Below are 24,264 nucleotides of genomic sequence, written 5' to 3'. Positions count from 1 at the left end.
TCTCTGGCTTCATTCTTTTTTCTCAGGATTGCTCTGGCTAGCAGATTTCTCAGGGTCTTTTAATGGTTCCATACAAGTGTGTTGAGTTTTTCCTTCTATTTCTTTAAAATATTACAGTAAAATTTTAATGGAGATTGTATTAAATTTGAATATTGCTTTGGGTAATATGGCCGTTTTAACTATAGTATGTTGATTCTTCTAATCCATGAACAAGGAATATTTTTCTAATTCATTGTGTGTTGTTTTTTTTCAATTTCTCTCAGTAATGCTTTGTAGTTTTCAGTATATAGGTCATTCTTATCTCCTTGATCATTTTTTTTCTTGAACTTTGCCTGGTACTTAAAAATTGGCACTACATAATTTCTGAATTTTACAATGCTATATATATATATATATATATATATATATATATATATGTCATTTGTATTTTTTATTCTTATTTTATTTTTCAGAATAGGTTATACAAAATAATAATGACAAAACTTAAATATATGCCAGGCTTTTCTGAATACTTGATATGTATTATTTTAATTTATCCTCTAATTTTATATATATATATAATATGTACCCTTTAATTATAATCCTTAAGATAAGTAATATTGCTATTTCTACTTTAAATATGAGGAAACAGATTTAAGAGGTCAAGGAACTTCGCTAGGTCACATAAAATACAGAGCCAGGATGCAAGTATGAGTACTGGCAATGGGCATTGTGGGTACTAGGAGTAGGTCCCCTAAAACACCCAGTTATTCCACAAACATGACCTGATTGACATGGTCAATCAGCTTCTTAAACATAAATCCCTTTTAGTATAGCATCACATGGAGTTGAGTGGCAAGTCTATAAACCACCTGTGACCTTGTCATTGTGTGATATTTAAGTAGATAGCAGCAAGATGAGTGTAGAAGAAATTTACCATGCAGGACCATAGTCTAAGTGTTTTTTACTTTTTGAAATATCACCTAAAGTGATAAGTGGATGCTTGGAAAATTCTAAGTAGAACTCAGCTGAAGCAAACTCATAAAGTGTTACTTTCTTTCCCACAGAAGCTTTGTAGTTTTCTGGCAGACATGTAGCTTGGGCACAGGGAATTTATTTCCTACCAATTTCCAAGAAGCTGCTGGTTAAATGACTGCTGGGTGAGAAGAAAACCATAGAGTCCAATGTGTGGGTGGAGTGTTTTCTGGAAATGTGCTTTTCTGGGGTGAGGAAGAATAATAGTCTTCCTGAGAAAGTGTTACATCCTGATGGAAGAAGAAATGTTTTTAAAGTTCTTCCATGAGACTGTTGGGTATAAACAAAGCAAGGTAGGTCTACCAGTTGTCCTGAGAACATTTCCATATGATCAGTAACAGCAAGCTAGCTCTGGCAAGACTTTAGATATTTGTTAGCAAATTAAATCTCAAAATGTCAGTTGAGTTAATGAATAATTTATGAAATTAAATGAAAACTTCTCAGTGTTGTAGAGAAATGTGCCATTACTAACTGAAATGGAACTATGCGAAGTCCTGAATTAATTAGATTTTTTAAAAACTCTTACATTTCATTTTGTGGTTAAAAAAAAAAGTTTGTCATTAAAAAATTGATTCACATCCTGATTTGTAAAATTAAAGATGGTTTCCATGTGTTCTACAGAAATAGTATCAGGGTGTTTCAGAATTCTGGATAAGTTCTATCTTCTCATTTTAGTGTGTGTGTGTGTGTGTGTGGGGGGGATTATACATTTTTAACATGTGTCTTATGATCACATAATTTAAGAAGCGAATTTGAGTGGAATCCTTTTGCTTCTTTGTGTGGTACTGCCTTTAGGTCCAGAGCAGAGGGGCCTCTTCCTGGATCCCCAGATTTGGGATGGGTCTATATCTGTGGCCCAGTTTTCTCAGGCTGTCAAATGAAGACATTGGATTATATCGTCACTTAAATTTCCTTCTCTGTACATGAGTGTGTGGCTACTATAGAAGCATTTGGGTCTGACTGCATTCCCTGCACAGAGTCTCTTAGTATACAGTGACTTTGATGCTTAATCACTGGCAAAATACTGTTTGCTCTCTACCCAATAAGTTTATTAAAATCTGTCTCTTGATATAATATGGGAAAAGATGTTACATCAAATGAATTACCAATTGCTAAACAAAATTTGAGCAGCTTTTAAGTTCTAGATATCTTTTTAAAATATTCATTTATTGATTTGGGAGAGAGACATAAACATTGATTTTTTGTTCCACTTATTTATTCATTCACTGGTTGCTTCTTGTATGTGCCCTGGTCAGAGATTGAACCTGCAACCTTGGTATATCAGGATGACACTCTAACCAACTGAGCTACATGGCCAGGGTTCAAATACCTTTTAATAGTATGATTTATATATTGTACATGTAATAAAAATTTTAAACTGCAGGCACATATTCTTGATAAGCATGTAAATTGGCATTATTCTTTCAAGAGAAAATTCATACTGTTAATTAAAAATTTATATTTTTATTCAATAATTTTCTAGAAATTAATTCTAAAATCATGCTAGTGCATGTAGGCAAAGGTGAATAATTAAGGGTGTTAACTGCTGCTTTTTTGTTTGTATAGTCAAAAATTGGAAACAACTTACATGTGCATCAATAGTGGATTGGTTAAGTATTCTATGCACATTATATGGCCAGTAGTCGCCACTGTCATGGCCATGCACATGCAGGTTCCCATTAGATTCAGACAGACAGTAAAGAAACAGTGGCACCAAAAAATGGTGGGCCATTCATTTATTCAAGTCTTGCACCGGCCGACCAGCAAACACACAGGGCTCCCAAAGCCACTGACACGTTATCCGGTTCCACAACCAGGAGAATCTTCTCCGGCTTCTCCTAGAATCAAATGCCCCACCAGTCTCAGCGGAGCTCACAAAAGCCCCTCACCTCTGGTTCCCCATCTGCACACCTTCTTTTTCTGCACGAACTGGCTTCTTCTTCAGCACTCTGCATTCTCTACTCTCACTCTGCAAACACGGCTTCCCTCTCTTTTTCCTTCTCTTCTCTTAACTTTCTGGTGCAAAAAACCTCTCCTCCAGCAAACATTAGCAAGACAGTGACCCTTCCCAAGCAGGAAGGTAATTTGCAATTTCACAGATCACATACCTGGTGCTGCCCAGTCCCATTTTTTAACACTAAAAGTGAGCAAACTCAAAAATACAAATTTTACAAACTCATTTGCCCAACACACATCCATATAAGGAAACAGTATACAGCTATAAAAAGAACACAGTGTGTGCTTAATGAATGAAGGCCACTAGTGTTCAAAGTGTTAGGAGTGGTAACCTGACACCAAACCTCTGGGATTCAAATAACAGCTCCACAGTTTACTTCCTTTGTGACCTTGGGAAAGGTACTTATTCTCTCTTTGCCTCAATTTTTCCATCTCCAAAATGGGAACTAATAATAAAGCAAACATCACAAAGTTATTGAGAGGACTAAATAAGATAAAATGAGTTAGGCCTGCCCTGTGGTGGCGCAGTGAATAAAGCGTCGACCTGGAACGCTGAGGTTGCCTGTTTGGATCCCTGCCTGGGCTTGCCTGGTCAAGGCACATATGGGAGTTGATGCTTCCTGCTCCTCCCCCCTTTCTCTCTCTCTCTTCCCTCTAAAAAAATGCATAAAAAAAATAAATAAAATGAGTTAGTCTTTTAGTTCTTGGCATATAGAGAATAGTGAACAAATGTTATTATTGTGGAAAGACTTCCAAGATAAATCGTTAAATGAAAACATCATCAACACCACACAGAACAATGTGTATAGACTAAAAACAGAAGAGTATATATACATGAATTATAAAAAAAAGCTTGGCAGGGATACTCAAATGCTATTTTCAGTGGCTGTTTCTACACAGCTGGGATGGGAAGAATAATTTTTTCATTGTGTATTATTTCCATGTATAAGTATTACTTTTGTAATTTTTAAGTTCTTTAACAAAAAAGCAAGAAAAATGGAAATCTCACAGATGCCCATGTTCTGAATGATGGCAGAAATAAAACCATATGGATTCACTGATATATTTTTAATTAGCAATAGAATGAGATTTTTTTGAACTGAAAAGTTTATTTTGTGTATATGAAACCTGCTTGTGTTAAAGGATTTCATGAAAATCTAATTTTTATAATGACTCTCCCCTCTTCTTGTTGATGAAATTCTTAGATTTTCCACTTGCTGTAACTAAGAGATTTGGACTAAACTGCCTTTCTTGTGGGAGGCTAAGGAATGAAATGTAAGATAGCCCATGTCAATGCTCAGTGGAGCCCTTCCGGCGGTAACTGAAGGGGCCTTCCGAGTTGAAAGACTAAAGCGACTCTTGCAATGATTTTTCTAGCCTCCATCAGTGTAAATCTGATGCTGAATTGTCCTTCTTGTCTAAGTCCCCTGTGGCCCTATGAATACCCGCCTACAGAATGACTTGATTAAACAAGTCTGAAGCTGATCTTCCTTTGGCTTTTTGCCAGCAACAGGCCTGGATTTAGGAGATCACAGTCGTTCCATTGCAGAAAGGAATTCTCAGGATGCAGGTATCAAGAGAAACGCCGTGAATGTTACGTGTGACCTCTGACTTTTATACTTCCAGCCCGCCGTGCCTCTGCAGTCAGGACTGATAGAAAGCCAGACTCTCATTTTGGTTCAGAAAAAGAAAAATTTTCATTTTGCAGTCGGTTTTATGAAATCTTCAATAATCTAACAGCTCATCCAAGTGTCTCAATAAATTTAAATCTTGTGCAACTCTTTTTAAAAGTGTGGTCAGGGTTTATGCCATTTGTTTTTTAATTAAATAATTAGAATTCATTCATTATTAAGGACTCTGTTTTATTTTTAATCTTTGGCTCTTATTCTATCATCAAGTGTTCTCTTTGGAGGTTTTTCCCTTCTTAAAAGTAATAGGATTTGGTGAGATTTTTGTTCTTTTTATATTGTATTATGTCATTATAGAAGTTTTAAAATAATTGATAATTGGGTGAAATTATAATTTTTTCTTTTTAACACCACTGAATTTAACTTTTTTCTTTTCCTTTGCCATGCATAAAGAACTGTTTCATGAAGAATAGGATATTTTACACAAAAGTTAAATATGTTTGAAACCTAAGGTTTTAAATCTTGGATACAGGGTAACCGTATTTATTTTCATGATTGAAGGAGACATTCACAGGAGTGTTGGTGGAAGTTGAGTAAGAATGTAGGTCAAGAGAAAAATAATATGTTTAACTCCTGGCTCTGTTTCTTAGTCCTTCCTGATTTTTAGTGCACAAAAATTTTGCAGTATGCTGAAAATTTTCCACTTAAAATTTTATACTAAGTAGACACTAAATGGCCATTTATTCTCTTCAGTTATTATTTATTTTTATTTAAAGTATTGCCACATTGAAGGACAACATTGGGCAAGAAAAGAGAAGTAAAAAAGAAACCCAACCAGATGATTTTTATTTTGCTGTCGAACCCTGCCTAAAGTTGCTCTTGTTTTTTAGATATTGGAATTTTTACATCATATACATTAGAATTTGTATATGAAAGGCCTGACCTGTGGTGGCGCAGTGGATAAAGCATCGACCTGGAAATGCTGAGGTCACCGGTTTGAAACCCTGGGCTTGCCTGGTCAAGGCACATATGGGAGTTGATGCTTCCAGCTCCTCTCCCCCTTCTCTCTCTCTGTCTCTCCTCTCTGTCTCTCCCTCTCCTCTCTAAAATGAATAAATTAAAAAAAAGAATTTGTATATGAAATACCTCAAAAATTTTCAAATACATGTCAGCAGAAAGAATGACTAAAACAGCTGTAATAATTTGGGGTTGTTTTTTTTTGCTTCAATATATAATATTTTCAGTAACTTCCTCTCTTGCTGATCACATTTCACACCAAATTTCCAATACAAATCTTCCTCTTGAAATATTGATTTATAATTTAATGCTTCTTTTTGAAAGAGAATGAGTACCAAATAATGATATCTTCTGAACGACGTCATTGTTCTTTGACTTTGGAACTGGTATTGACTCTTCTATCAGAGAGCCGGCTGTGACCGAGTTCATACAGGAACAGGAAGAGCAAGACCAGCAGTGGCTGACGTTACACTCCGACTGGGAGAGCCTCAACGGGACCACTTTGCATGAACTGCTGGTTAAAGGGTAAGACACCTTTCACAAGAGCTCTGTAGAGTGGATTATGGAGCGAGAATCTATCATCAGGGGCCTTCTGTACCTAATTTGAGATAATCCAAATTTGTCACATCGATAAAGAGTTTCCATAGAATGGCTACAGGCCTTTAGGGAGCAACATCGTTTGGCTTTTTCTTTTCTAGACATAGATTTTTTTTTCTTTTGGCTAATGATTTTTTCTTTAATGATGATTACATAAACTATCATGGTGAAGGAAGAAGAACTTGTGTTCCAGTCTCAGAGTTTTTTTCACTTCTTATTCAAAATAAATTTTCATGTTTACACTTCCTACCAAGGCAACATGTAACTAGTTAACAGGGGAATTGAAGTAATGAAAACTGATAAAATTTGGAGAGTCTGAGAAGGAAAAAATGAAATGAAATGGAATTAGAATCAAGTAGCCTTGAAAATACAGTTGTAGAAATTTTCCTCTAAAAAATAGTGGCATCTTAAACAGGTCTTGTCCATAGGAGAAAGCTAATGCCTCCCTTGTCCATAGGAGAAAGATAAATTGAGTGAAGCAATGCTTACTTAGTGTTTATTACATTATGGGAACATAGCTATAGAATATATAAATAACTTGCTCAAAACTAACAGCCCACAGAGGTAAGGTATATATAGTCTCTCAACTCAAGCCAGGTTTATCTGACTCCAAAGCTTTTAATAAGACCTAAAGAAGCCACTTCTTAAGAATTCCAAAGAAGAAAACTAAAGGTAGGCCATTTTTCTTTAGAATGTCTTGACATTTTCCCCATAGACCAAACTCTGCAGCCAAATTTCTGAATATTTGTCAACTGAAGTACTTCCTCCAGAACAATGACCTGAATCTTTCAACAGAGTGATTTGTTTCCTCAAACTGGGAATGCCAGAAAAGCCCTCTCAGGTCAAATCAATAAATAAAATATCTCATTCTAAATTGGGAACTGGTAGAACTGGCTCTAGTCTGCTTACTAACTAGACACGTGCTCTTATATAACCACAGTTTCCTATAAAATAGAGTAGAAATGGAGAGTCTTCAGTGTCTTTCCCTATTCCTACAAGCTATAATTTTGGATCTAACAAATAACTAACTACTGAGTATCTTTTCTATGCCAGGTTCAGTGCTAAGCTCTGAGGGGGAAGTGAATTAAAGGGACAAGGACCCTGGTCTCAAGAAACATACATTGTATAGGGGAACAGAGAGTATAAGCTAGCAAACAAAGTGAATTCAGATATTAGCAAATGCTACAAAGAAATTAAAGGTAACAAGAAAGAGAGTAAGAGAAGATACTACTTCAGGTTGTGAAATAGCAAAAAGCAAATGTGCTTTTTCTATTTTATAATTTGTTGTATACAAATAATTACACAAATGTCCATGCAAATTTAGCAGGAAATGAAAATATAGCAAATCTTCAAAAAAGAATGTAGAAATGACCTATGTAAGAATGGATATATGTATGTGTGTGTGTGTGTGTGTGTGTGTGTATTTTTTTTTCTTTCTTTCTTTCTTTTTTTTTTCTGAGAGGTCTAGGATTTTAAGAACATCATAGTATATTCGACAGGCCCAAAACATTTTTTTTGTCTTTTAAATTTACATTGTGAATAAATGATTCCTGGTTAGAAAAGATCTTTGTGATGAAAACTTAATGTGCCCTAGTCTGAAGTCTCTGGTGCAGCCACATTGATAGATGCTGAAACATGGCCCAGGTTCTTGCTTTCAAAGGTTAACTTCAATTTTTAGAAAGTGTTTCCTTTCCTGAACTGACACTTTCTATAAATTTACCTGTTAGTCCTGTGCCCACCGTCTAGCCTAGCGTTACAGGGAACAGGATCAATCCCCCTTCTTCCTGTCCGCCAATCGTAGAGCCATAGTTTAACATCAAGTCTTGGCAAGATTCTTTTCCAATTTAAATATTCATTTTCTTTATCCATTTTCTAGATTTTCAAAAGCAACATTTTATTTCTTTTGAACTATTTCTCAACTTTTCTTGGACATACATGCCTCCCCGTGAGCATAAACGTCTGACATGGTCCACCCCTCTAAACTGCAGAGTCTAAGAAGCAGGCCAATTTCTCTCCATTTTTTCTCCCTACTTTGATAATCATGGTTTGAGTTAATATTTTGGGTGGTTCCACAAGCCAAGATGATGTGGGAAACTGCTAACAATAGCTTCTCACAAATGTGCAATTATATTATGAGGATATTAAATAAACTAAAAAAAAAAAAAATGTACACATCCTTTGTACACCCCCACCGGCGAGGTAATTCTGATAAGAGCCCTACCCTGAGAAATTGACCATATGCAAGAGTTAAACCTATGTCTTGCTTTCACTGGTAGTGTTTGAAGTGAACAATGAATATGTAACTTAATATTATACCCTTTTATGTTTCCGAATCTAGGCACCCTTGTCACAGCAGAAGTAAGATTTCTCTTCTGTGTACCAAACAAGGTGAGAAAATGAATGGTGTCCCGATGGGATATGAACTTCATTTAATTGGGTTGGCTCGGGGGAGAATGACAACTTGCACGTGACAGCATCTAGCTGGGTTTGAGGCTGAGTCACACACGTCTTTCCTGCTCATTGGTAGACTGTGGGCGCCGTCCTGCTGCCCGAATGAACAAGAGGATCCTCGGGGGTCGGACGAGTCGCCCTGGAAGGTGGCCCTGGCAGTGTTCTCTGCAGAGTGAGCCCAGTGGGCACATCTGTGGTTGTGTCCTCATTGCCAAGAAGTGGGTGCTGACAGTTGCCCACTGCTTTGAAGGGTAAGTTGCACTTTTTCTTTTTTGCTTTGCCTGGATCTGATCATTTTGTCACTTGGGTATTCTTAGTGACCTATATAATTCTGTGAAGCCACTTCAGTACAAGAGCCACCATTGATCTTCTTCCCGGGCCTTTATCTGCTTAGATTTTAGGTGTTGTCAGCCTCCGTATGTGCTGCTCATGTATTGTCTCAATGGATATATCTTGCATATGATTTATGTCCTAGAGAGGGAGGGATAGGAAGAAGTTTAGCAGATCAACTCTCCAGCCAGCATTAGTCTCTTTTCTAGCCTTTTTAATACATCTGAAGTTTTAAAAGGTGATTTACTCAGGAGGCTACTACTGTGAGGTTAGGGTGCTAGAGGAACTGGCAAGGAATTTGGGAAGCAGAGTTAAAGGTACAATTATGTATTAGTTAAGGTTCTGTAGAGAAACAGACCAGTGAGAGAGAGAGATTTACTTTAAGAAATGGGCTCACAGGACTGTGGAGGCTTGGCGAGTCTGAAATCTAATGGGTTGCCCAGAAAAATGGAAATTCAAGGCCGAAGGCAGTTGGCTAGTTGCATTCCTTCCCACTCAGGAGAGGTCTGGTTTTGTTCTGTTAAGGTCTCTGACTTATCAGATGAGGACCATTCACATTAAGGAAGGTAATCTGCTTTATTCAAAGCCCACTGATTTAAATTTAATCTTACCCAAATACAGTCATAGAAAAATCCAGAATAATGTTTGATCAAATATTTTGGCACCATAACTCAGCTATAGTAGCACATAAAATTAACCATGGCAATAAGCCTAAAGGGTGCAGAAAAGTAAGACCAAAAAGATACCTACGCCAATTGACAAACGTCACTGTAGAAGGTCCTCGTCTGGTCCAACTGTCTGGTGTGTAAGTTAGGAGCAAAAAAACAAAACAATAACAATAAATTAAAAAACCTTACATTTATTATGCTCGCAGAAGATCTTAAGGGTCAGACACCTGGAAGGACATAGCTGGTGCAGTGTCTTTCTGCTTGGCAGTGTCTGAGTATCACCTGTGCGGTTCTAAGGTGAGGGGCTGCAGCCTTCTCATGACTGGCAGTCAGTGCTGCCTATCAGTTGGGGCCTCAGTTCTTCTCCATATGGGACTCACAGCATGGACGACTGACATCCTCAGGTGAGCTTCCCTAGAAGGGAGCCAAGAGGAGCTGTGTCCTTTTGTGACCCAGCCTCCAAAGACATACAGCATTGCTTCTTCTGTCCTGTGATTGGTCAGAGGCCGAGCCCTCCAAGCCCCACCCAGATCAGAAGGGAAGAAACACAAAACTCTCCTCTCCAAGGAAGGGATGTCAAAGGATTTAAGGACATTTTTAAAATAACCACCATACCACCAATTTTGTTCATTTTATTTTTAGTAATTTTACTTTACCTCAAAGTCATATTAAATAATAGCATAAAATTTAAAACAAAATAACACACAATTCTATCACCTAATTATTTTCATTTGATCAGGTTAATTTCTAGAAACAAATGCAATTTAATTTAATTTATTTTTTTGCTTATTTGCCTATTATTATTTTTTCTCAGCTTTGCCACTTACTGTGTGACTATGAGTCAATTCATTAACTTCTCTGGGCCATAGTGTCATCTCTGTGAAGTGAGGGAAATAACAGTCCCTACCTTGCAGGGTTGGTGCAGGCATTTGTGAGCCTGTGTAAAGCCTTGAGAAGCATGCCTGGTATCAATAAGTAGGACATTAATAAAAGTCAACTTTAAAAAAATATATTTCACTAAAAGCATGCATTCTACCTTTTCCTTTAGCATTATGAATATTTTTTACATTTTTCTAGCACTATTTTTATCTCCTCTCACACTCATCTTGACTTCCTCGTTATTTTCACTGCAACCCCTGTTATAGCTTGTTCCTCCACAACTATAAACAAATACATTTTTTCCCAAGATGTCATTGTTTCCTTATACAATTGGGAAGCACATTCTATACTTTTGTTTGTAAGTTGCTTCCTATGCAGTAGTATATGGTGGACATCCCTGCAGGTCAACAGATGTACTTCTAACTTGTTCTTTTCCAAAATTAACTAATAGTCTATAAAATGGATTTACCATAACTTTCTGTCATTCCCCAGTTGCTGGACATTCAGCTGAGTTCCAATCTGCTACCATTTTAACAATACGCCAAGACACCTTCTTATACAAAGTTACTCACCCTATGGTGTTCTTTTCTTCTACAAGATAGGGTCCTAGCAGGTATATTTCATTCCACATGGGTGTTACAAAGATAAATACATATTTCCTTCTTTAGAGTGTGAACCTAATAAGGATACTGACACATGAACAAAAAATTAGAATGTAATGTGATAAGCAATTACAAAATGGAAATGTGCATAGTAAGTCATTTAGTTGTTCTCTTTGGAGAAATAAAATATAAAACATCAAAATATAAACCAGTACCTCCTCTTGAGAACGTTTAATGTGTTAAACCCACAATGATTTGAAGAATCTGTGTAGTATGTCAAGAAATCCAGTGCAATGTTATTGCTTCAGAAGAGGCCAGATGTTTCCAGATGCCTTTCCCAGTTCTGATTTATAACTCCATGATAAGGAGGAGGTTATACTAGCAGAAGTACATTCATCAAAATAGGATTACCTAAATGAACCGTTCTTTAAGGGAAACACATTCTTCAATGTTCTATAATCCTGGTTTTACCCCACTTCCATCATTTCCGTATGTGGCGTCCAAGTTTCCTCTTCCACAGACAGATCTCCGAAGTTAAGGAGCAGCCTTGCAATAGAGAAAAAATATGTGTTTATAATTAAGGAAATGGATCAGATATCAAAGGCCTTGGTGAAATTTTATGGAACACTTAACAGAACTGTCAAGAGGGGTCTGGCTTATCCATAAGAAAGTAGAAATTGCCCAACTTCAAACAAGCCTTCATTCAAATGTGTGCTAATGACTCTGATTCTATTTTACAATCTCTCTAGTGGCCCTGCAAGCTTTTAAGAACTTCTAATTATAAGCCTTACTCTCTGCTGGAGCCATCAATTGCTGCAATTAATGAGATTTACTTCACATCCTGATCCCATACTTTGGCAAAGCCCAGTGTGACCCATCTGAGGTCTTCCCAAGCATGTCTCTTTTAATTATATTGGTGGGGGAAAAAAAAATTGTGTTGCTCTTTCATGAAGAGGTATTTAAAAATCCCAAATGAAAATTAGAAACATGAGATACTAAGCTGGTCAGATCAAGTCCCCTATGCCCTAATAACAATTCGGCTTCAGCAGTTGTAAGGAAGAAAGACTTTGCTTTTCAGGGGTAATTTAACAAGCAAATTTTCTGCCTTCTTCCGCCCCTGGAAGATATAAGGATGAACTTCCTAGGCTGGCACACAACTAGTAATTGTCAGGAGCATCTAATTGCTCTCCAGGAGACCCACAAGAAAAATGATCATCCTCCTCTATGGCCGTAATTCTCAACCTTGCCGCTCACCCTTGCCTTGATTTCTCTGACAAGACTTGCATTGCCTGTCTGCACTGCTTCCCCCGTTATCTGAGTCCATCAGTCTCCTCATTTGTTTTTTTCTCCAGCTGACTAAGTGCCCTGGGCTTGTCACTTTGGTCTCTCACCAAGACCTTCCATTTCTGTGCTCCTAGATCTTTCTGCCACACATGCCAGGCAGACCTGTCCTGTTCTAACAGTCTTTGAATGTATACTCAGAAAGAGAAAGTGAGAGATTCTATCTGACTATTTATACTGAACTCATGTTGTGTCTTTGTGATTACTTTTTTATCTTCTTGGTGCTCATGAACTACACCAGTCATTCAGTTTGTTTTTTCCATCTTATCTACTTGAGGGACTTGACCTGTTCTTACCAGTAGTAATGGCCGTTAAAACAGGAATTCCCCACATTGTATTTATTCCTCTCCTGGGCTGCTGTTTTCAGCATCACTAGAGAGCAAGCAAGTGTGACTGTAAAAAGCCCTCAGTGACTCTGACCTACCTCCACTCTCCCCACTGTCCTGCCCCCTATGGAGGTATTCTCTGTCTTCCTCCCTCTTCACCTCTCCAGTGAAAAATGTCTGGGTCTAGTACATAGCCAGAAGTTGGCCTAAAATATGGGCCAATCCATAGTTCCAGGGGCTGGCTGAAACTGGGAGCTCTTCTCTTCTCAACCTTCATAGTTACTTGCTTGTTTCTTCTAGTCTTGCGCCTCTCTATCCATGTACTCTGCACCTGCACCTGAACAGCTGACCACTGCTGAAGAGTATCACACATCCGACTGCTCACTGAACCCACATCAGATGTATGGTCATGAATCTCAAATGAGCATCTAACAATATAGGACACTTCCACTTTAAATTCCAATTTTGCATCATTACTTTCTCCTTTTTTTTTTTCTGGATCATTTTCTGCAGCAAACATGCCTTACTGTCCTAACTGAAACCCTTTCTCTTGACTTTATAGCCTTTTTCAACTATTGCTCCCTGTCAGCTACTAGACTCAAATTGCTAGAAGAATTTCCTGCAGTGATTGCCTCCACTTTCCCACCTCCCATTTTCTCCCCAAACTACAACGTTACTACAAGGACTGGCACATACTCAATTTAATGACTTCCACCTTGCCCTATCCAATGATGAATTTTCAGTTTCCAACTCACTGAAGTCCTCCACAGGAATATGTCACTACATCCTTCTTTTTTATTTTTTTTATTTTTCTGAAGTGAGAAGCAGGGAGGCAGAGACAGACTCCTGCCTGCGCCCAATTGGGATCCATTCAGCATGCCTACTGTGCCCACTAGGGGGTGATGCTCTGCCCATCTGGGCTGTTGCTCCGTTGCGACTGAAGCCATTCTAGTGCCTGAGGCGGAGACCATGTAGCCATCCTCAGCACCTGGGCCATCTTTGCTCCAATGGAGCCTTGGCTATGGGAAGGGAAGAGAGAGAGAGAGGAAGGAGAGGGGGAGGGATGGAGAAACAGATGGGTGCTTCTCCTGTGTGCCCTGGCCACCGGGCCGACGCTCTACTACTGAGCCAACCTGCCAGGGCCTACATCCTTCTTGATATACTTTTTTCATTTTTCTTTTGAATAACAAAAAAACCCCAATTTCTAGTTTTCCTCTATTTCACTGACTCATCCTTTTGTTTCTATTTCTCTTTCTTTTTAAGGCTCTTACATGTTTTAGTGCTCCAGAGCTGCATGGACTATAGGTTTGTGTCCCCCTCAAAATCACATGTTGAAGCTCCCACCCCCTATAGGATGGTATTAGGAGGTGGGCCATTGGGAAGTAAGTTAGATTAAGAGAGTGGAACCCACATGCTAGAATTAGTATCCCCATGAGAAAAGGAAGGAAACTTGCTCTCTCTGCCATATGAGGATACATGTAACCCTTCAAATCTGCAAAGAATTTTTTGAATTTATTTGAGCCAAACTGATGACAATTGCCAGGAAGCAACGGAGGTAGATTAAGAAAGCAGAGGTGGGGGGACTCTGGGATTGAATAAAAAGTAAAACAGAGAGACATACACTCCTTTTACATTGGTGGGCATGGTGTAATTAACTATAAACATAGAGATGGTGTTAATTATAAAATTTAATTTTCTTTTTCTAAAAGGGAGAAATGGTTAAAATATCAAAGTAAAATCAGAAAGAAAAATTTTGTGCTCTCAAGAAAAGGTAAAGGCCCTGGCCAGTTGGCTCAGTGGTAGAGCGTCGGCCTGGCGTGCAGAAGTCCCGGGTTCGATTCCCAGCCAGGGCACACAGGAGATGCGCCCATCTGCTTCTCCACCCCTCCTCCTCTCCTTCTTCTCTGTCTTTCTCTTCCCCTCCTGCAGCGAGGCTCCATTGGAGCAAAGATGGCCCGGGAGCTGGGGATGGCTCCTTGGCCTCTGCCCCAGGCGCTAGAGTGGCTCTGGTCGCGACAGAGCGACGCCCCGGAGGGACAGAGCGTCGCCCCCTGGTGGGTGTGCCGGATGGATCCCGTTCGGGCACATGCGGGAGTCTGTCTATCTCTCCCCGTTTCCAGCTTCAGAAAAAAACAAAACAAAAAAAAAAAGAAAAGGTAAAGATAAAATTCTCTAAACTTGGCTAGCTGAATGAAGGTAAATGTGCCGTTTTCATGTCTAAACTAGATTGTGGCAAATTGCAAACCAAAGTGACTGGTGGGCCTGCCACCCGGTATAAATTCCCCTGCCTGCCTTGGGCAGCTGAGATGCATATGTAGCTGAGTTTCATGCCAAGAGCTCTTGAATTATTATCTTAGGAGAGAGAATGCTGCGGTTTGGAAGGTGGTATTCGGCATCAACAATCTAGACCATCCATCGCCATTCATGCAGACGCGCCTCGTGAAGACCATCGTCCTGCACCCTCGCTATAGCCGGGCAGTGGTGGACTACGACATCAGCATCGTGGAGCTGAGTGAGGACGTCAACGAAACCAGCTACGTCCGGCCGGTCTGCTTACCCAGCCCGGAGCAGTCGTTAGAACCCGATACGTACTGCTATATCACAGGCTGGGGGCACATGGGCAACAAAAGTAAGCCGGGATCGTCTGCAGCACTCGCCTTTCAGCTTGTAACTGACAGACCCCAAATTACTTCCTAGCCTTTGGCAATAATTTCCCATCTCACTTCTAGAAGTATAGACACAAATGTTAAAGACTAAGCATGTCTGTGTCATACTCTTCCTTGCATACAAGTGACAGATGTCAATAGTGAATGGTACTTAAACCTGCCAAGCTCAGGTGCAATCTCACAAATGCTTTTCCACGCCTCCGAGCCTTTCCCCAGGGAGCCACCACCAATGTTTGGAGGTGCCACGCAAGATGCGACCTGTCAGTCATCCCTGCATGAACTGCTTCCACCAACGATTGGCACTCTTCTGGCAAACTCCTGAGGTGCCTCTGTTTGAGGGTTGGCACTTCCACTCCTGCAGCCAAGTTGTGTGGTCACATTTTCAAGCCCGTGTTATGATTTGGTTGGGTTGACTTTTATAACACAACCTGCAAATCCTTCTAGAAAGAAAACTGATTTGCTATTTGCTTATTTAAGTGGATTAAAATAGTTTGGTGCCCTAGATCAGGCGTCCCCAAACTACAGTCCGCGGGCCGCATGTGGCCCCCTGAGGCCATTTATCCAGCCCCCGCCGCACTTCCGGAAGGGGCACCTCTTTCATTGGTGGTGAGTGAGAGGAACACTGTATGTGGTGGCCCTCCAACGGTCTGAGGGACAGTGAACTGGCCCCCTGTGTAAAAAGTTTGGGACCCCTGCTAGATGATTTAAACACAGAAAACATAGAAGTTTAAAAATTTAGAGCCTGACTTGTGGTGGCGCAGTGGATAAAGCGTCAACCTGGAAATGCTGAGGTTGCTGGTTCAAAAAAAACCCTGGGCTTGCCTGGTCAAGGCACATATGGGAGTTGATGCTTCCTGCTCCTCCCTCCCCCTTCTCTATAATAAATAAATAAAATCATTTAAAAAAAAATTTAGATACTTACTCCCAATCCCAAAAAGGACTCCGTTTTGCTTGACTTCTTAAAGTGTAGAATAGGAATTTGATCTGTGAGATATTTTCTTTCAAAGGCCACTCCATATCAAGGGTACTGTCTTGCCTTTCTGGGATGGTGATGTATATTGGTGTCCTGTTAACCACCTTAGCAACTGCCAATCTGAAGGACGATTTTGTTTTGAAATTTGGTCAGATAAGTTTTGAGCTAAGGTGAGTTCCCTTTCTATTTGATCCATTGAGGACAAAAATGGAAAATTCCATAGAGAGAAGTAAGTCAATGACTTCTGAAAAGGTCACATGGGAGAACTTCAAAGGCAACATCAGAGATAGGATGTCACCATTCCGGCACATCATGGTGTTTAAAAGCTGTAATTAATGCTGGATAAGAGATCACAGCGACGCATGTTTTCTATGCTTCTGCTTGTATTTTTCCCACCATGTTCACGTCAAACAGTCCTGTAATATTCACATGTGCCACACACAGTGCAGTGTGGGAAGAGTCTGGATTCAGGAGGAAGGTCTAACTGACCCTAACTGCACCACTTTCTAGCTTATTATAGAGCAGAAAACATAATAGCAACTGTCTAATTTATAAGATTATTGTAAAGATTAAAGACAATAGGTCCAGAGAATGGTGAATACAGGTGCCTGGCCCGCTGCTAGTACCCAATACATGTTAACAATTGTTCTTTTTTAAATTTTTAAAATTTATTTTATTGATTTAAGAGAAGCAGGGAGAGAAAGAGAAAAAAGAAACATCAATTTGCTGAGCCACTATTCATGCATTCATTGGTTGACTCTTGCATGTGCCCTGACCAGGGGTCCAGCCTGCAGCCTTGGTGTATCGGGATGACACCACAACCACCTGAACTGCCCGGCCGGGGCGACTGTTCTTGTTACCATTTTTTTGATAACTTGTGAAACTTTCACTGTTTGTATCACATGGACTTTTCCAAACATGATTTTTTCTCCCAATAAGGTACCCTGTACATGTAATTGCTTCACCATCATGACCTAAAAGGAGAGCAGGGTGTATAATTATGTAGAATGGGGAAACAACTAAAGAGTCATGCTTCAAGAAGTTCATCATTATTCTTCAAGAACTTTCAAGCAGCTTGACCAGGTGGTGGCACAGTGGATAGAGCATCAGACTGAGACATGGAGAGCCCAGATTCGAAAACCCTGAGGTCGCTGGCTTGAGTGAAGGCTCTCCAGCTTGAGTGCGGGGTTGCTGGCTTGAGTATGGGATCATAGACATGACCCCATGGTCAATGGCTTGAGCCCAAGGTTGCTGGCTTGAGCAAGGGGGTCACTCACTCTACTGTAGTCCCCTGGTCAAGGCACATATGAGAAAGCAATCAATGAACAACTAAGGAGACTAAGGAGCCACAACAAAGAATTGATGCTTCTCATCTCTCTCTTTCCTGTCTTTCTGTCCCTCTCTCTGTCTCTCTCTGTCTCTCTCTGTACACACAAAAAAAGAACTTCCAAGCAAGATGGAATTCACATATTACCCAGTGACACTAAGGGAAGCCTTTGTCCCTTTCAACATCTCTTTGTCATATACTCGAGGATTAAGGATTCTCACCTCAAATAATGGCCTCTTATTTGAACTGAAGAGAGGCAGGCCTCCCCTGCTAGAATGCACAGGTGCATGCACTGCAGCAGAGCAGGACTGGTGAGCTGAGCTGACTCGGGCTGGCAGCTTCCTATGTGGGGCAGAGCTGTGGCATGGTGATTTTCCATCTCATTGTAGTGGCTGTGGCTTTTATTGCAGCATATATAATAAGAGGGGAAAAACATGAGCCAAGTTACCTAACCAAGTTACTTAACCACCCTGTGCCTCACTGTCCTCAATAAAATACAGGGCTTTGACTGGATGAGGGCCACCAACACTTCTAACTGGAAAATTCTGATTCCAAACAAGCTTTGTCATTGAAATGACATTTTAAGTAAAGAATATGGTTTGGGGGTGGGGGTATAAAAGTGTAATCATTTCATATGTGGCTAGCCTCATTTTTGACCCATTTTACCCTCTCGTACATTTTATTTCTTCTATTTAAAAACACCCAGTGCCTTTCAAGCTGCAGGAGGGAGAAGTGCGCGTCATCTCTCTGGAGCAGTGCCAGTCCTACTTTGACATGAAGACCATCACCACCCGGATGATATGTGCTGGCTACGAGTCTGGCACGGTCGACTCCTGCATGGTAAGTTGTTTTCTGATTACTGAGGTGGTTTAGTTCAGCAATAATTTTAATGGGTCCATATAAGCTCATTAATATGCATGTATGGGCCTTTGGGAACATTTTGAAAACTCATTTATTAGCAGATGTTTATTCACAGTGATTTCCTTCATTCAATGCCTGTGGTTCCCCTTACTACCTCTTCACTCGCTCGGATCGCCTTCAGTATTCTCATCCACCACAGGGAACAGCACCTGCAGCAGCAAAAGGAGGAAAATCAGGCGTTCTGGTCCACCTCACTGGACCATTTTAGTGGCTAAGACAAAAGAGCTTCTAAGAAGAGCAAGTGATGTACCACCATCACCCGGCACGGAAGGTGGTAAAGGATACGAACCCAGGCTTCCAGGCCCGGGTGCTGCGCCACCACACTATCCTAGTAGCAGTGATGAACGTGAATACATGTCTCCAACCTGATTTGGAGGTCTACCTAAAGGTAGTGCTGCTCCCTCTCTTGGTAATTGCCAAAGGAGGGGCAGGGAGGTGATTCTTGGAAGAGAATCAAAAGCCAAGCACAGTTACAGACATGGGCATGTTCGTACCCAGGTGTCTAAGAGGAACCAAGTCAAGCCAGCTTCATTGGTAGTGGGAATTCAGCCCCGGGGGCATCTTAAATGCACACCACAGGTTTTCTAACACAACTCCAGGTAGAAAATAAAACACAAAACAAACAAAAGCTACTTTTTACCAGGTCTGGAGCAGGATTGTTTACCAGAACCTCTCCTTATCTTTCTGATTTATCAACGGGACAAACTGGAAGCTCTGGGTCCCACTGATAAGGTCTAGAAATCATCAGGATCAATACTGAAGCCAAACATTAACTTTGGCCAAAAGCCCAGTATGACTAGAGGAAAAAAGAACCAAAAAGACTGACAAGACAAATTGTGCCTCAGCTGGACTCTCCCTTTTGTCCTGAATGGCTGCTTCCTCACCTCGCGTTTCCCCTGACAAATGCCGGCTGCCTCGCCACGCCCACCTCAGCACCCTCTTCCTGTTCCCTCCCCAGCTGAAGTAATGTTTCTTCCTTTGAAGATGCTTCTATTTATAGTCCTTAAACAGTTCCTGTAAAGGCGTTCTTCTTACCAAAGTGGAATTTCGGCCCCTCAGTGACAAAGAAGAGTGCCTTTATCTGTGTGGATCATAGCACAGAACCTTGCAAAGTGTGGATGCTAAATGATTATCTGGCTAAACTTCTGATCTGCGGCCGGCCGTAGAGCGAACCTGTAAACACACGTGTCCCACTGTAATCATCCTCTGGCATGCAAAATAGGTCAGCCTACAAAAGCGGCAGCTTAGTATTTCTTTTATAAGCGGAGATGAAAAAAATTGTGGTATATGTCTAATAAAAATGTTCCCAGTAAATTTTGCTTAAAATTTTTCAATTAGGCTTTTAGGCAGAATAATTTATTTAGACCCTTGCATGGTCTATAATCATTACTTAGGCTTCTGACATTAGTAATTTATGAATGTAAAGTTCACCACCTCCACAAAAACATACAAAACACTAATTCTGCTTTAACAATAGTTGCATTTACTACCATTTCTGAGAAGCAAGATAACCTAGTCATTATAGAGTTGGAGTCACGAAGTTAGACCGCCCGAGTTTAAATCTAGCCCAGCCAATAAACAACTTATAAATCTGTTGGGTTTTGTTTTTATTATCTATAAAATAAATATAATAATAATTGTTACATTATTATTAAATTATTATTATCATCTCAAGGATTTTCTGAGGATTAAATGAGCTAAAACAGGGAAAGTGTTCAGAAAGGTCTCAGAAAACAATATTACTATTGTCCTTCAGTGGTACCAAGTGCAAGTGACCATAGATATTCTAAGTTTGAAACTCCCGCAGGGCCAGGAGTGTTTGTGAATTTCTACCATAGTTACTTCCTTATTTTATTATAAGTTAACCATTTTCTTTTGAGGCACTGTAGAATACAGCCCTGAACCTACTCTGATCTTTTCAGATGTAGCAATATTAATTTTATAAAGTTACAGTGTCTTAAGTTTAATTATATGTGGTAACAGGACTGAATAAAACTCAAATGCAACACCTAAACTTAAATATCAAGAATGAAAATCTCTATGCATGTGAAATAAAATGTAGGTTATCAAGAAATAAAATACCTTACGGGAAATAATTCTTATGTGGTATTTTCCATTCAAACATGCTAACTGAAAAGGCCTAAAAAACCTGAGAAATGCAGCGAATGGTCCTTGACTATGTTTTACTTTAATGCATTCATCCACATAGCAAGAATCTTAAAAGTAGCAAATTATTTTAGAATATTTTTCTAGTGTGTTTTGTGAAAATAATTTTTTTGAGTGACTGCTTTCTACATTTATTAAATGGATCAAAGTTAAAGAATGAGATTATGAGAGAATTGATTCTGATGCAATAAATATATATTTTTCAAATTTATGACATATTTTGATAAATATGGGAAATGACTAAAAAATGTCTTCTGATTTCAAGGAAAGAATAGAGTCCTTTCGCAAGCCTTCCCTACCCTTTTAAAGATGGTTTAAAATGTCCACTTGGAAGTTCCATCTATGTAGTGGAAATATGTTCCCTCCACAGGCTGACAATAAAAGCTTTGTTAAAATTTTCCAAAAAGTTGGTTAGGCTGGGCTTGTCTTTATTGTACCCTCAGGATAACATGGACACCATTAGGGCTCTGAAATCCCGGTGACTAACAACGTCCACTGCTCTTCATTACAGGGTGACAGCGGCGGACCTCTTGTTTGTGAGCAGCCTGCAGGACAGTGGACACTATTTGGTTTAACTTCATGGGGCTCCGTCTGCTTTTCCAAAGTCCTGGGGCCGGGAGTTTATAGCAATGTGTCATACTTTGTTGAATGGATTGAGAGACAAATATACATTCACACCTTTCTCCTAAACTAATGCCAAAGAGGATGAGAGACTTGGCCAGCAACACTCAAAGAAGACAGCCTTCTTGCCTGGGGGGAGAGCTTCCTACAGAGAGCTGTACAGAAAACACTTCCCACGACGGGATGCTCAACAGTGCTCTGCGCATCTTTACGTTTGTTCTGGTCCAATGTTATCCAGCTATTTTTTTTTTCAGCTTTATTTTTCTATTTCAAGTTCAATGAAAGTCTTTTACAAAAAGAAGCAAAGCAGGTTTTGTTTTGCCAGCCTAACTTTGTAGTGCAAAATGGCCAACTCTCAAGAGTTAGGATAACGCGCAGGCGCTGGAGTAACAAGTGACAAAGTTCCCTCCTATCCAATCACAAAAGGGACACGGAGATCCAGGATGACTGATCTTTGCCAGCTTTTGTTTCTCACACACAATAGCATAGTGACAACTTTCAATATTAACATTGGTGACTTGCTTTTGATCTGTTAAAAGCCAAGATAATTTACATGCTTAAATTATTTACTATTACTCTTCTAAAGTTTGCAAAAACTTTGAGCACTACTGAAAGACAGAGGTAAAAGACAAGCAGCCTCCGTCGGTAGCTGCAATAAATAGCAAGACGTACTGAATGCAAAGCTCTTTAGGCATCAGTATTAGCAATGACATCATAGGATTGCTCATTCTGAATTTAAACCTTGGTTGTAATTTAGTAGAAAAGTCTCCATAGACCCTTCCCTATTGCTGGGGTTTGTTCAGTGTATATCAGTTGGCCGACTGAGATTTCAACAACTAGAAAAATACCCACGGGACATATTTTTATTTTGTTGTGCCTATGTTTTTAAGATTATACTCTGCCAAAGGAGAACTTGCTTTAGATTGGAGAGATGCAATTAAAAAAAATGAATCGCACCCTACTCCCAATTATTTTCCAGTTTGTCCATATCACTGAAGTAAGAAATATATCTCAAAGCACAGGAAAACTTTGCTAACAGTTTGTAATTTTCCTTGTAAGAGGTTTAATATCTGGTGCTGCCATTTCTTCCCATTGATAATTAAAACAAAATTTTAAAGATGCTTTTAAGCAGTAGGTCACTTCACCTACATCAATTTCTGAAGTAATTAGTGGTTAATTTTTTCCACATTAAAAAACTTCAAAATGCAAATCATCACCTGTACCTAATTTAAATGAACTAGTCAGGCACTCACTTTTACAACATCCAAATACCTTTTGAACAAGTAGGATTCCCTACTAACCTCCACCAGCAACCTGGACTGCCTCCACATTCCAAATCGACTATCTGCAATTTTATATGTGTATTTTTGTACTATTTTCTATGTGCACACATATTTGAAATTCAAAAATTTGTCTTGGCACTTTCTGTGTCATTTATTTCTTGTTTTGTAGTTTGTATAAACCTATTGAGAATGTGAAATCCAGCAATTGAATTTTAGTCACAATTGTATTAAAGCTTAAGAACATATGTCAGTTTTGTTATAATTGTTCAGTGAAATATATATTGTACTTATTTTAAATAGCCATTAAAACAAATAAAATATCTTTTTTTTGATGGATATGGAGCATGGATAGCAAGTACCAGAAAATTGTGTCTCCCAATTTGATAGTTGGCACCTAGCTTCCCACTAATCAAAATTTACTTTATATCTGACTTTCACAAGAACATGATGTTTTATTTATTTATTTATTTATTTATTTATTTATTTATTTATTTATTTATTGTAAGGGAGACAGATGAGAAAAGTCAACTTGTAGTTGCAGCACTTTAGTTGTTCATTGATTACTTCTCATACATGCCTTGACCTGGGGGCTTCCAACCTCTTGCTCAAGCCAGCAACCTTTAAGGTTCAAGCCAGTGACCCCACACTCAAGCTGGTGAGCCCATGCTCAAGCCAGATGAACCTGTGCTCAAGCCAGCAACCTCAGGGTTTTGAACCTGGGTCCTCAGCATCTCAAGTCTATGCTTTATTCATTGCGCCACCACCTGGTCAGGTCATGCTCTTTTATTTTAGATGACAGATAACTAAGGTTGTTAATCTCTCAAATTAAGCATTGAATGTCCAATGAAAACTTTAGCCTTGGTAAGAGTGTAAGGATCTTTAATGTCTAGAGTATATTTTGGGAAACTCACCTAATTCTTTCATAAGTCTTTTGGGGGTAAAATTACATTCCCAAATCTATATTAATTAATTTTTCTTGGCTACCAGGGGCAATAATGTAATACTTTAATTTTTCAAAATGTGGTGAAATATGCTAAATATCAAAATGCAACAGTTCACATCAGCTTAAGTAACTTATATAAGAGCTATTTACTAGTAAATGAAACTTTTTTAAAAAACTTAATACAGACCCCACTTTTTTTTCACCTGGGGGTCAAATGTGTTTAAGAACCTAGAATTTTTCAAAATTAAAAAAATACAGTTAAGCATCCAGCAATAAACACAATTTTTGATAGCAGATATTAAAAATTACATTAAGTATATAAATAACCTTATCTCTGTTCAGGGAATTGAGTTTGTGCTTAATTTTAAAAACAGCCTGACAAGGCAGTGGCACAGTGGATAGAGCATTGACCTGGGATGCTGAGGACCCAGGTTCGAAACCTCAAGGTTGCTGGCTTGAGCGCAGGATCACCAGATTGAGCACGGGGTCACCAGCTTAAGTGTGAGATCATAGACATGACCCTGTGGCCGCTAGCTTGAGCAATGGGTCACTGGC

The 24,264-nt window shown here is 39.3% G+C and overlaps 1 protein-coding gene across 1 annotated transcript in view; it reads left to right on the top strand.

The window, feature by feature from the left end:
* CORIN (corin, serine peptidase) overlaps nucleotides 1–21,734 on the top strand; it is a 204,709-nt gene extending 182,975 nt beyond the window's left edge. Inside the window, exons 18-23 of the mRNA XM_066385953.1 lie at nucleotides 6,021–6,140; nucleotides 8,551–8,600; nucleotides 8,740–8,914; nucleotides 15,167–15,438; nucleotides 18,482–18,615; nucleotides 21,374–21,734. Coding sequence (XP_066242050.1) covers nucleotides 6,021–6,140; nucleotides 8,551–8,600; nucleotides 8,740–8,914; nucleotides 15,167–15,438; nucleotides 18,482–18,615; nucleotides 21,374–21,556 — 934 coding nt within the window. The 3' untranslated portion in view covers nucleotides 21,557–21,734. The remainder of the gene's footprint in view (nucleotides 1–6,020; nucleotides 6,141–8,550; nucleotides 8,601–8,739; nucleotides 8,915–15,166; nucleotides 15,439–18,481; nucleotides 18,616–21,373) is intronic.
* Nucleotides 21,735–24,264: the final 2,530 nt, after the last annotated feature.

Source organism: Saccopteryx leptura, chromosome 5 (assembly GCF_036850995.1).
Source record: "Saccopteryx leptura isolate mSacLep1 chromosome 5, mSacLep1_pri_phased_curated, whole genome shotgun sequence".
Classification (NCBI taxonomy): domain Eukaryota; kingdom Metazoa; phylum Chordata; class Mammalia; order Chiroptera; family Emballonuridae; genus Saccopteryx; species Saccopteryx leptura.
This window is presented reverse-complemented; position numbering and strand designations above follow the sequence as displayed.